The 14,768-nt window shown below is 39.4% G+C and overlaps 1 protein-coding gene across 10 annotated transcripts in view; it reads left to right on the top strand.

Annotated features, from left to right (window-relative positions):
- The window catches only part of LOC140070711 (uncharacterized), a 99,143-nt gene extending 84,632 nt beyond the window's left edge, over window positions 1-14,511 (top strand). For all 10 annotated transcript variants that reach the window (XM_072117524.1, XM_072117518.1, XM_072117517.1 and 7 more), the window contains 2 exons: window positions 12,734-12,947; window positions 14,112-14,511. In XM_072117524.1, coding sequence (XP_071973625.1) covers window positions 12,734-12,947; window positions 14,112-14,290 — 393 coding nt within the window. In that variant the 3' untranslated portion in view covers window positions 14,291-14,511. The remainder of the gene's footprint in view (window positions 1-12,733; window positions 12,948-14,111) is intronic.
- The last annotated feature ends 257 nt before the right edge of the window (window positions 14,512-14,768 follow it).

The following is a 14,768-nucleotide window of genomic DNA, read 5'->3' as shown; positions in this document are numbered from 1 at the left end:
CAACCAAAATAGCACAAAATGACACTAAAACAGTCATATTATACATATAGTTAATAATATAGATTCTAAATTTATTTTACTCACTCAGTGTGAAACCTGGGCCTGTTTCGATAAACACAAAAGGGATATCCTGGCAGGAATGGTGGAAAGACACACACAAAGCTCTTCCTCAACAGTTCTCAGTTTCTCCCTGTTTTTAGTATATGGTGCTGATTATTATGTGGCTCATATACTGCAAAATAAAGGGGTACAATGAGAAGTACTATAGCCATGAGGCCAGAGTACAAGTGCCAGCTCATATACTCAGCATATGAGCTGGTACTTGTAGTACTCCAGCCTCATGACTATAGTATTTCTCATTGTTATATGCAGTATACTGCTGGAGTACTAAAAGTACCAGCTCATATGCTGAGTATTCTGCCAACAGTTCATATACTTAGGCAAAAGCTCATGTAGTCAGCATTATTGGTGGGCATTACCTTGGCGGTGGGCAAATGCGAGAGTCTCTCCGCTCTCAGGATGATGCGCCGGCCTCGGTGACGTCATTTTGTCGCACGAGGTTCAAAGCTTGCACATGTGTTATTGTACACGTCACCTACATTGTAAGAAGCCGTGACTGCGCATCGCTGCACATTGCCGGGAAACAAAACACAGGGGGCACCATAGTTTCCCCGCGGCACACCCGACCATGTGTCGCGGCACACTAGTGTGCCACGGCACACAAGTTGAAAATCACTGCCCTAGAGAGTCTGTAAAATAGTAAAAGTAAAAATAAAAAAAAGTTTAAAAAAAATATATAATAAAAAAACCTAAAAATTCAAATCACCCCCTTTCCCTAGAACTGATATAAATATAAATAAACAGTAAAAATCATAAACACATTCAGTATCACCGCGTCCAAAAATGTCCGATCTATCAAAATATATTAACGGTTTTTCACTGCGTTTAACCACGTAACGGATAATAGCGTCCAAATTCGAAAATGGCATTTTTTTTGCCATTTTGAAAACTATTAAAAAATTTATAAAAAGTGATCAAAAGGTTGCACAGTCTCAAACATAGCAATGAAAACGCCATCAAAATTCGCAAAAAATGAGACTACCCACAGATCCGTACACCAAAGTATGAAAAAGTTATTGGCGTCAGAAGATGGCAAAATAAAAAAAAAAATTAAAACCTCCTGTACAAAATTTTTTTATTTTGCCAAATGTATGAAAACATTATAAAACCTATACAAATTTGGTATCCACATGATGTTACCGACCCAAAGAATAAAGAAGACATGTCATTTGGGACGCAGAGTGAAAGCTGTAAAATCCAAGCCCACAAGAAAACGTTGCAAATGTGTTTTTTTTTCACTGCATTTGGAATTCTTTTCCCGCTTCCCAGTACACACCATGGAATATTAAATACCGTGTCACAATAATTGGTTATTACTTCAGAATGCAAAGAACACATTCAGGTGATTTTGAGATTGTTTTTTCGAGACACATTGGGGCACATTTACTTACCCGTCCCGTCGCAATCCCTGCTGTGCGTTGTCCACCGAGGATTCGGATCTTCCACGATTCACATTGCTCATGCGCCCGATATCCTGCATCCGACGCTTCCCCCGCTGAGGACCGCCGGAGTTCACCTTCTTCTTCCTGGTGTATGTGAGTGCTGATCTTGCGACACAATTAAGTTTTTAAATTCCGCGTTTTGTCCGAATCAGTCAGGTTGGCCGACGTCCACGCAACTGATTTGTGTTGCATGCAAGCGGGCGCCGATGCGCCACAATACAGGAAAACGGTAAAAAGACGGGAAATCCGATAATGCATCTGACGGACCCTTAGTAAATATGCCCCATTGTATTACATGTTAGTTATAAAATTTAATTGACAAGTTTTGAGTTTCATTCTGAAGAAAAATGAAAATTTGGCAAAATTTCAGAAAAATTCTTCATTTCCAAGTTTGAAATGTTCTACTTTCCAGGCAGATAGTTAAACTACCCAAAAAGATAACTTACATTTCCGGAATGTCTGTTTTATGTTGGAATGATATTTGATGCATCCTCTCCTTTTTCTAGGATCTTATGAGGCTTGGAAGTTGTCCCACATTATGAGGGACAACTCCACTTTCCAGACTTTGAAAGGCCTAAATAATTATGAAACCCCATAAATTACCCCACTATAGAAACTACACCCCTCAATGTATGTAAAACAACTTCTATTAAGTCTTTTAACCCTTTTACTGTTTCACAAGGGTTAAAACAAAATGGAGGTGCAATTTAGAAACCTTTTGAATTTTTTGGGAAAATACATTCATTTAGGCCAAAAGTGACACTTTCATAACCCATTAAATGATAAAATGCTCTGCAAAGTTTGATGCCCAATTTCTCCCAAGTGTAACAAATCAGTCAGGTTGGCTGACGTCCACGCAACTGATTTGTGTTGCATATATGGTAAAATGCTGTACGGGCGCGGAATGGGAGCATCGCCATTCATAGATTTGTATTGACACATTGTACAGGCTATAAATTTTTTATTTCTTTGGTAATGCGAAAACATATGAAGGCTTATTATTTGTGGGATGATATACAATGTCTGCAGCTTATTCATGAGATTTTATTACCTTTTTTTAGAAGGATACAAACAAAATTATCATTTTTTTTCCTGCTCGCTATAACATAAGATGATAAGATGATAAGATGATAAGATAGGACGATTAATATTGTAGCACTATAGGACCTCATAGGAGCAGTAACCACTACTGGAGCTGCCTTGTATATCCAGGACAGACTAAGCATAGGGACGTATCCCTCACATGCTCCAGATATACCTCCTCACGGGCCACGTAGCTAACCTGCAACTGTAAATTATATACCGGGTGCTCTTCTAGCCTGTAGAGGTCCTTTTTACCCATTTTTGTATCACCTGTGACAGTGTGGCCCGACGCTACACCCTTGGCACACGCTGTCACATATATATATATTTTTTGGAGGAACTGTTTTTTAAAAAGAATTAAGTAAAAGTTATATTTTAATCTACTTTCATTCCAACGATACCTGTGACTTCCTCTTCGAATGTGTATCCTTGGTTGTTACCAAACCTAGCTCCCCAGTGAATTGTCGCTATAACATAAAAGTAATATTTTATCTTCTCTGGTTCACTAGGATTATGGTTATATATAGTTATTATTTAGTTTTTCTCATCTTTGCTCAATTTTGCTGAGCAAAACCAATATTGGAAAAAAAATTACATTTTTCAGGGGCATAACTTCTGTATTTTTCTGTTGACGGGTCTGGCTGGCTGGTTGGCTGGTTTTTTTGTTCTTTTCAGTCGTATCATATTGGGGCACAACTTTTTTGATCACTTTTTTAGAAAAAAATTTTGTGAGGGTATTTGATTAAAAATTGTATATTACGGGAAGTTTTTTGCGTTTTCTTTTTTTTTTTTTTTACATTGTTAACCGAGCAGGTTCAATGTTAAATTTCTTGTAAAGATTGATACAGATATCAAATATTTACTTTTTTGTGTTATATATACACTCACCGGCCACTTTATTAGGTACACCTGTCCAACTGCTCGTTAACACTTAATTTCTAATCAGCCAATCACATGGCGGCAACTCAGTGCATTTAGGCATGTAGACATGGTCAAGACAATCTCCTGCAGTTCAAACCGAGCATCAGTACAGTACTACAATTTGCACAAGCTCATCGAAATTGGACAGTAGAAGATTGGAAAAACGTTGCCTGGTCTGATGAGTCTCGATTTCTGCTGCGACATTCGGATGGTAGGGTCAGAATTTGGCGTCAACAACATGAAAGCATGGATCCATCCTGCCTTGTATCAACGGTTCAGGCTGGTGGTGGTGGTGTCATGGTGTGGGGAATATTTTCTTGGCACTCTTTGGGCCCCTTGGTACCAATTGAGCTTCGTTGCAACGCCACAGCCTACCTGAGTATTGTTGCTGACCACGTCAATCCCTTTATGACCACAATGTACCCAACATCTGATGGCTACTTTCAGCAGGATAATGCGCCATGTCATAAAGCTGGAATCATCTCAGACTGGTTTCTTGAACATGACAATGAGTTCACTGTACTCAAATGGCCTCCGCAGTCACCAGATCTCAATCCAATAGAGCATCTTTGGGATGTGGTGGAACGGGAGATTTGCATCATGGATGTGCAGCCGACAAATCTGCGGCAACTGTGTGATGCCATCATGTCAATATGGACCAAAATCTCTGAGGAATGCTTCCAGGACCTTGTTGAATCTATGCCACGAAGAATTGAGGCAGTTCTGAAGGCAAAAGGGTCCAACCCGTTACTAGCATGGTGTACCTAATAAAGTGGCTGGTGAGTGTATATATATATATAATTTGAATTTTATCTGTAATTGGGCTGATAATTATTTTATTTAATTATTATAAAATAATACACCTGGGATGTCTCCCGGTGTTAGTGCCGTGTCTGGGCTGTGATGTCCCAGCCCGGTACTTGCACTTACAGGACCCAATGTCCCGCAATCTTCTGATGCACCGCTGTAGAAAGACGTTGCGTCAGAAGAAGTACCATTAACTCCCTAATGAAGTGGCCCTTTTCTGGCCCATATTTGCGACATTTTCTTGTTGTTTTTTCTGAGCTTGGATTTTACGGCTTTTACTGTGCTCCCCAAATTACATGTCTTCTTTATTCTTTGGGTTGGTGAAACCTCCTGTACAAAATTTTTTGGGGGGATTTTGCCATCTTCTGGCGCTTGCATAATAACTTTTTTATACTGTGGGTGGTGTAATTTTTTGCTACTTTTGAAGACCTTTTAAATGCTTCAATTTTTCGAACTGTAAACTGTACCTTTTGATCACTTTTTATTGAATTTTTAAAATATTTTTCAAAATGGCAAAAAGTGCCATTTTTCGCTACGGGGTTAAACGCAGTGAAAACCCGTTATTATATTTTGATAGATCAGGCATTTTTGGAAGAGGCAATACCTAATGTGTTTATGAATTTTACTGTTTATATTTAACCCTAGGTTGTCTGATCAATTCTACCAGATACTGCCATACTACTTTATGGCAGTTTATGGGGATTTCCCCCCTCATTCATTATAATGTGCAAATTGCACATTGTAATGAAATGGTTAAAACTAGACAGCCTGTCTTGCCGACCGATCGCCACTACCCAATGACGCCATCATTTTGAAGCCGCTGGCAGCTTTGCTAATGTCGATTGACGGGGTAACACCTGCGATCGGTGCTTTCACTTATCGCGGGCTTTACCAGTAAGTCTTTGCTGCGATATGCAGCCAAGTCTTACCGGCTACGTAGAGGGCTCAGCCCATGAGCCCTATCCATGCACCCGTTAAGGAGTTAATGACTGCCATAGAAAACCGATGGCCGGTCATTAAGGGGTTAAAGCTAAAATCCTTTGACACTATTATGTGCCTTTAAGACGCATCCTGAGCAGCTGGAGCTCTGAATATCTGTCAACTATTTACTGTATAAACTTGTTTTATAAAGTAAACTCTTTACAGTGTTTTCCCAAAAATCTTGGCTCTTAGTAAAGAATTAGGAGTTTTGTTAATCCTTCCTTTATATTACCTCAAAGTACTGTATTAATGACAGTGGAAAGTATTACACATTAAATAGGGTTGCATTTTATTAAGTACAGTTAAACTCTTGAGACTGAAATAAACCACCTGTCTCCTACTGTTGTCTTACATAAGCGTGACATCCTCAGGATTTAGAGGAAAGAAATCTATCTATAAAAAAGAATGTGGGTTATAAAGAAAATGTGAAATAGTAGATTATGCATCAGGAGTCTCCAGGATTTTATCAACCTGCCCCTCCACCAATCAGCTGTTTGAGTCTCCATAAAGACATAAAGCGCAGATCCAGAAACTCATAACTCCATTCTCTGTGTAGTGGCAAGGTGCCATAACCACAGGCGGGGCTGTCATTCACTGCATTGAGAACGGAGCCTAAAGTTATGTCGTGACCACTACACAGAGTATAGAGCCATCATTGTATGTCCTGTATTATGCACGGTTCAAACATACCGTCACTATGAAGAGTGTTAGATCCCACTGATCAGACATGAGTAGCTTCCATTTCTTCTCATCTCCGCACCTTTTTCCATGTTAATGTCAAAGCCATTTTTCATTTATTTTTCTCAACCACTTCTACAAGCTACAACTTTTTTATTTTCTGGTTACCGTAGCTCTATGAGGTTTGGGATTTTTTTTTGGGGGGTGGAATGATGTTTTCAATAGCACTGTTCAAACTGGGAGGCACTGTTCCCTGGGAGGCAGGTCTAAGCAGCTGGAAAGCCTGTGGGCTTATGATTGTTCTGCCGCACGTGCGCAGCAAGCAGGGGAGGTGGTGCAGGGAAGTGTTCCTCCATTCTCCCTCTACTTCTTTCGAGTGCCGGGACATGTGTCTTGCCACCCGAACCAATCACGGGAAGTCGCATCACAAGAGGGAGGGGCTCATGATGTTGTCACAAAGTTTGGCACCAAATTTCAAGGGATCCTTCCCTTAAAGGGGTCCTTATTTAAAGGTTATTTTTCAGTAATTTATCATGTAAATCCTAACAACCTGTTTGATATCTCCTGCAGGAGTCCTCTCAAACTAAAGACCCAGCAAAAAAAATGTGGTATTTGCAAGAAATCACTTTCTTCATCCTATAAAAAGGCCCTCTGCGCAAACTATATCCAAAAAGTCATTTCTAAAAAGCATCAAAAGTCTGATCAAATATGAGGTTGCGGCTGCTTTAAAAAAAAAGAGTTAAGATGACACGAGTGGGCCTTCTACATCGAGAGCCACCATTCAGCCACCAAAACCCGTGGAACAACTCCTCCTAGCTGAGGGTGAAAATGACTCCCAAGAAGAACCTACAGGAATACTTTTGTGTTCCATGGAGGATGCAGATGAGATCCTTAGAACAATCCATACGATAATGGACCTTGAAAACTCGGTCCCACCCATGACCGTTTAGTATAAGATGTTTCAGGGACTGGGTTCCAAGAAATCTAGAGTGTTCCCGGTACACAAAACCATATCAGGTCTTATCCTCAAAGAATACCTACAATCACTGTAAACTTCAAAAGGAAATGCCTCTTTGATTGCAAAGATGGCGACCAATGGAACAAGATACCCAAGGTAGATGTCCCTAACGCAGGCATCTCTGTGAAAGCATCCTTTGCATTCACAGACTCAGGCCTCCTTATCCGATGGATAACAAATCGGAAACCCTTCTTTGAAGAACCTGGGAAACGTCAGCACCAATCCTCAGGCCCAGAGTGGTGGCAACTTGCACAGCCAGGTCCATATCCTTATGGCTGAAACAACAAGAAGGACAGATTGCTTATGGAACCCCCAGGGATGAGATTCCCGCATCTTTCCAAATATTTAAAAGAAAAAGCCACAAACTTCACAGCGGATGCTTCAGTAGACATGATTAAACTGTCAGCTAGAGCTGCCGCATTAGGAGATGCACCTGAATGAGGACTTGGTCGGAAGATGTGGGCTCAAAGAATAAACTGGTGGGAATCTTCTCCCTCCTAGTGAAACTGTGGAGTCTACCAGTAATGGATATGTTTGTTACAAGGGAGAACAGGCGAGTACAAAAATTTTGCTCTCTGTGCCACACGGACTCCCAGTGGGGCTAGATGCCCTAGCCCAGTCCTGGCCCTAGGACCTGCTGTATGTGTTTCCTCGCTTCCCCCTCATTTCAAGAACCCTACATAAGAGGGCATCCGTGATCTTTATTGCTCCTTTCTGGACATGAAGACAGTGGTTCCCGGTACTTCTGCAAATGTCGAAAGGAGACTACTTAATGCTCCCACAAGTTCCAGACCTCTTGTCTCGGAGACCAATTCACCATCCAAATCTACTTCAACTAACCGCTTGTAATAATAATGCTTGTAATAATCCTGAATAACAGGGGGCTTTTGGACGCAGTTATCTCCACCCTTATAAAGAGCAGGCAGGAGATTATGTCCTGTGTCTACCTATCCTAGATTTCCTCCAAGAGGGCCTGGAAAAAGACCTAAAACAAAATGCTCTGAAGGGGAAGTGGCGCCTTTCTGGACATTTAAATTATCTGAAACCTCTTAGATTAGAAGATTCTGGGGGTCTTTCTGATGCTTTCAAGTACGGCTTGCCATTCCTCCTTGGAATATTTGGGTGGCCCGATCCCTTCGAACCACTAGAAAAAAAATCTTTCTCAAACAACTATCCTTTAAAACAGCATTTTTTTACTAGCAATAACAACAGCAAAGAGGATTGGAGAAGAACCCCAATCTAATGATTCAAGATGACAGGATTATGCTAAAACATTAGCCTAGTTTCCTTCCTAAAGTAGTGTCCAAATTTCATCTTCACAAGAAGTTTTCCTGCTGTCATTTTGTAACCATCCTACCTCCACAAAGGAGGAACAATACCAAACATTGGATGTGAGAAGATGTATCCTAACATACTTGGAATCTACAAAAAACTAATGAAGTCAGATTATCTCCTCGTGCAATTCCAGGGAAACCGCAAGGGCTCTTCTGCAAGCAAGTCCAAGATCGCAAACTGGATAAAGTCTACCATTTCCTCACCTTACCAACTTGAAGGATTACCTATCCCTAGGCAACTAAGAGCTCACTCTATCTATCTCCTGGGCAGAAAAAGCATCAGCATTTATAGAGAAGATTTGCAGGGTGGCCACATGGAAGAATCCTACCACCTTCTTTTAAACATTGTAAATTATATGTAGGTCCCAATCCAGCCCGTTCATTCGGGAGGAATGTCCGGTCCGCAATTTTCCCACGCTAAAGGCACTCCTCTGTCATTCTTCCTGTCAGTGCCATTGTGGAGGACAAGGAAAAGCTGAAAATTACTCTTACCAATAATTGGATTTTCTGTAGGCCTCCACAATGGCACACCCAAAATAAAAAGTGATTCTCACTAGAGTTTCATGCGTTCTAAAATTCATCGGATACAAACTGATGCTTGAGGGGGAGGGACCCCTATTTATTGGCTTCATATTGTTTCCTGCCCCTGGAGAGCTGGGGAATACCTCCTGTCAGTGCCATTGTGGAGGCCTATGGAAAATCCAATTACCAGTAAGAGTAGTATTCATCTTTGCATCATCGCCTTCCATGTGCCATCATTTTAGAATTTTTTTTTGTCAATGTGGCTGTGTGAGGGTTTATTTTTTGCTTAAAGTATTATTTATTCACATTTGGGGTTCATAAAGCTTTCTTGATCACATTTAATATAAGTGTGGGCATTGTTTCCCCTTTATTCTTTTTTTTTCTTTTCTATCCTCCCTTAGTAATCTTATATCTTATATCCCAACTGTTTGAGTACATCTCCAACTACTGATAAAAAAATTGCACCATTTGAATTGATAGATGCTATCTATAGATAGATGCTTCCTCGCGTTTTTTTCCCCCTGTTCTTCATATCCCTTCATATATCTTCCCGCTGGGACTATTCTGCTAAAGATTGGGACATTAAACCCTCCCCTTCCCCTTTTTTCCCTTTATCTTGTGTCACTGATGGAGATTGCAAATACTTCTCTATCTTTTCTGACTTTCCTTTCTTTTCATTTGGAGAAAGAACAGCATCAGAGAACCTAGACTTCCACATATTGTTGTTGGTCTTTCTGGATGCCATCTTGGAGATATAAATCTCTTTAAAAAACAGATCCCAGGTGATATATCTGAAATCTGGGAACCATCCACGGAGAGTGGGGTTTCAAAAAACAGGCAAAGACTCCAGACTCAGGAGAGATACAGACTCCACATTATGCATATACAGGACCATCACAAGCTCTGATAATCAGCGCTAGAGTAATATAGAGGTTCAGGAGACTTGCAGGTTAAAAGGTAGGCAGACATACTTGGGGGACTCCACAACCTCCACAACCCCCACACAGCGTGCTCCATGCTACTCCTCCCACTCCAATGTACAAGATAAATACGGTTATAGTTTTTAGGAGTGAGTGTACCCCCAGAGGTCCCCCGGGCTGCCTGTGATCTAATCAGCAACTGCAATTGCTGCCGAAGGGGGGTTATGGGTGGCAAAGGAAGCCCACTCCCTCTGCAACCACTGAGACACCATGGTCCATGTTAAACTATAGCATTTTAGGGGTTAAATCATTGGGATCTAAATTGTCCGATCTAGGGTTTTTATGCCAGTAGCAGGACCTAATGTCCTGCAAACTTCTTCTGATGTGGCGCCATAGAAAGTCATTACATTAGAAAAAGTACCCCTTAAAGGGGTTGTCCACTTTAAGCACATTTCAGCAAATAATTAATATTGTTTGTGTAAAGTTATTGAAAATACTTTGTATACATTTCCCTATGGTTTTCTAGATTTCTGCTTGCTGTCATTCTATAGGAAGCTTCATTGTAGATCCTTCCTGTAGATAAATACTGGCCCATAGTCATGTGATGTCACACAGGTGCAAGGCTTGATTACACTGTTTTCCTCATCAAAGTCTTTCCCCTTTCTCTTCAGTTGTGATTCTTTCTAATCCTGGAACCCTCTTAAGGAAAAGTCATTACTTTCATATTTTTGTAACATATCTATAAAGTTGATCTTTAACCCCTAAACGACCTGGCCCTTTTTTGTTTTCTAAATTTCCATTTTTCACTCCCACCTTCAAAAATCTAACTTTTTTATTTTTGCACGTAAAGAGCTCTGTTAGGGCTTGTTTTCTGCACAATAAATAGCACTTTATAGTGATGCTATTTAATATTCACTGCAGTGTACTGGGAAGTGGGGAAAAAAATTCCAAATGCAGTGAAATTGGTGAAAAAAAACACATCATGTTTAGGACTGTACGACCTTTTGATCACTTTTTACAGAATTTTTATATTTTTCAAAATGGCAAAAAAGTGCATTTATTTTGCTTTGGGTGCTATTTTCCTTTACGGGGTTAAATACCAGTGAAAAACTGTTATTATATTTAGATAAATCAGCATTTTCGGACACAGCGATACCTAATGTGTTTAGGATTTTTACTGTTTATTTATATTTATGACTTCTAGGGAAAGGGGGTGATTTGAATTTTTATGTTTTTTTTTTATTATTATTATTTTTTTACTTTTTTAAATTTTACTATTTTTCAGACCACCTAGGTTACTTTAACCCTAGGTGGTCTGATCGTTCCTACCATACCATACACACCCGTTGCGTGTGCGTAGTATTACGGCGTGCGTCGTTAAGGGAAATGACCAAAATTTGGTTACTAAAGACCTGCTATATTATCTAAAGAGTGAAAGATTTAAAGGGATAGAAGGGAATTAAAGCTAATCTTAGATAAAGATACTGATAATGTCTCTGCAATATGTGATCAATATGGTGATTACATTGTAGGGGATAGATGCTTGGGTCCTATTTTGAGGTTTTTTTTACACCCTGTAGCTACATACATTTCCATTCCTCTTATTTCACATTGCATTGGTTATGTTCCCAAGGCAGCATTTCTTTATTGTTAAATGTATTTACAAGTCACGGGCTGTGCAAAGGTCTTTCTTTGGTATTATGAGTCACTGCGCCGTCCGCATCTGCACCATTATTGTATGAAGAAATGTTGGTGAGTCATAGGACTGAATAGTCTCTGTTAAGTCACTAACCTGCCCGTTCATGTGGTTACCTGGTGACTGCTGGCGCTGAGATACAACCTCTCTCCTCGGTAACCATAGTAATCCCCACACTTTTGTAAAATGAAGTTTGGAATTTAAAGGATTTCAGTCCTTTTTCTGCTTTGTATGCAGTTGGTTGTCAAGGACAAAAAATAAAGGGAAGTAACTAATTGGTCATGTACTTCACAATTGGGGCCTATTGGCACTGTGCTGAAAAAAGAAATTTTATTTCTCATACAGTATATATTTTATGTGTGTATATATCAGGAATTTAAAGGGAACCTGTCTCCAGGTGGGATATGCAATGTTCTTTCTATAATAGCCTTCATAAAGAATCTCCTTCAAAGTCATGTGAAAATGAAAAGAGTAGAGCCAGGTTTGCAGGGGGAGTGACATTTCAGGCACCCATCTCTTCAGCTCTAAAGTAACTAGAAACACGCTTGGTGTCCTTTTAAAGGTAAGAATCTCTGATTGCAGCTGTGTCTAGGTCCTATAGAACTCAAGATAGGAGTTTCTGAAATGACACTCCACCTGTGACTTTTTTTTATAGGTAAACAGGCAAGATTTTACATAAAAGGGGCAACACTAAAAATAACATCAAGCATTTAATAGAAATATTTTAATGGGGTAAAATCGGTTGATGTGTTTCTTTTATATTGTATTGTTTTGTTATTTTTTGGTAGATTTTCCGATGCAGGATCTATGCAGGATCAAGAGCCAATTAAAATGAATGTCTATGTTATTGTGAATGAGTGTGATATCACCATAAACATAGGTCTATGTATGTTTAGAATGAAGTCCCAGGATTCATCACTTATCCTTGAAGTGGTTGCAGCATTCCAGTGAGCTTCACAACCCACTAACATTGATCCACGTGGCCTTGTTTGGGGCTCAATTACATGCAGGTGAAGGTAGCTGTACTGTGGTACAAAGCACAGATACTGTACATGCACTTCCAGTATGTGAAGAGGTGATTGTGTGGGTGCCGGGAATTGGAACCCAACCAGTTTCATATTGATCTTAAAAGAATTCCCTGAATAGCGATAAATTAAATTCATAACAAACATTTGTTCATTGCCAAACTAAACTTATTCTTCCATCTTCAGGTCATGAGAAACATTTTTCACCAGTCATTCAATGCTTACAAGACTGATATTGAGCCAAGAATGAGCGACTTAACACTCCCACACCTACAGTGTAGTCGCAGACTTTTTGAAATTGTGCTGTCACACAGGAGGGTGACATCTGCCTTCATTGAAGGGGACAACATCGTGGTCACGTTAGAAGGAGAAGCTGCCCGTGTTCTCAACTTTGATACAGGTGCCTTTTTAAAATTTCCTTCTTTGTTTTGGGCAAAAACCAATTCCCCCTAGAATGAACATGAAAATGATATACGCCTTGAGCAACATGGCATGCTTTCTCTGACATCGCTCCCCTGTATTATCTCTATGTACATGCATATCTGACACAACTGCACAGGTAAATTAAGGATAATCTTAGAACTGAATAGGAGAAGTTATCACTTCTTACTTCATTTGCAAATTTCTGGGTGTGTTGAATACCTGGGATTTGTGCAGAGTACACTATTGTTCTGTATTAGAGTGATAACTACACAGAAAAGTTCATGTGTTCAGCTTGAACATATCTTTGTTTTTTATGGAATTTACTGCATTAAAAGAAATCAATATGTGTATTCTAATTTGAGCATAGCGGAAAAGGACAATGCTTTATGGATTACATTTCCATATAATGGAAGTATAAAGAAGTATAAATATTTTGTGGCATTTAAACAGTCCCTGGGTTGATTCAGAGCTCCATCTTCTGCCTGAAATAGGAGATGCAAAGTTATCAACATAATACAAATGGTGTTGCCTTCTAATTTCTACTTTTGGTGCATGATAAAAAAGGCAATTTTAGATTTCATTGTAATGAAGTTTAAGAAAGAATGCAAAAATGCAGTAATTACCAAACTTACTGCTTAGAAACTATAACATAACTTAATAACATAACTTAATAACATAATTTTATTGGGGACAGCACCAAAACCAAGCATACAGATATATAGTAGGTAAATCCATAAGGATAGTACCCCAAAAGAAGAAAAAGGGGGTATCCCAGACCTTGTGGTTATGACCTCTACCCTGCAACCGGTTCTGATCCAGCCTCTGATTCAGAACCAGTTTTTCCATCTGCCTCGTACCAGTCACTACCTGTAAAGTTTTCATGTAAGCTCCTAGCAACAAAGTCCATCCTGCTTTGCCGCATGCTCTGGTGAAGACTGGGTGGCTTGCAGGCTCCGCACTCCAGTACTTGGTGCTTAAAGGGGTATTTGCACGAAGACAGGATTCTTAAATATACTCAGGATAATAAAATAACACATTCTATAATTCACTTTTTTAAAAATACTGCATTTCACAGTTATAATTCCAATCCGTCTCTATCAGTCCCAGTGTTTAAAGTTTTTTTTGAACTCCTGTCTTTTAGGATGTGGCGTGAATCTTGGTCTACGTGGTCTAGAATCCTCTGAACAGTTCATTTATAAAATAGCCACAGCAGTGGATCAGAGTGATGTATTTGAAGCCTTGGCAGCTAAAATCAAGCACTCCAAGCAAGTGGTGGAAGAGTTCAAGCTTCATGGACTTTTGACTTCAGTATTTGAATGAATTATTGCAAATATTAGACTTTGATATGCACATGAAACACACTAAGACCACGCAGGTGGAATTCCAATATGGTCATTAGTTCTTGAATGGGAATTTTTTATGCAAGATTCAACGTTGGCTCAAACAAATAGCAATTCTCACACAATGGTGGCCTGCACTATATCTAATAATATGTAACATATGTAACATGGTTGTAGTAGCAATAAAGGGCTGAAGGTTAATTATCAGAGTTTATTTGAATTTTATTTTGTTTATAATATAAGTAAACTTTTTTATGTGTTCATTTCACATTGTATCTTATTTAAATTAAAGGAGACAAGTTATTTGTATAGGATTGAGCCTAGAGTGGTAATACTTGGGAATGTTTTGTCTTTTAACTCCCTAAGGACACAGCCATTGTTTTTACTTAAAGGGGTATTTCCATTTCGGCAAATTAGTGTTATTGTTTAAATAATGAAAATGTATACAATATACTTTC

Source organism: Engystomops pustulosus, chromosome 7, assembly GCF_040894005.1.
Source record: "Engystomops pustulosus chromosome 7, aEngPut4.maternal, whole genome shotgun sequence".
Taxonomy (NCBI): domain Eukaryota; kingdom Metazoa; phylum Chordata; class Amphibia; order Anura; family Leptodactylidae; genus Engystomops; species Engystomops pustulosus.
The sequence above is the reverse complement of the archived record's forward strand: the minus strand, read 5'-3'. Positions and strand labels throughout refer to the sequence as shown.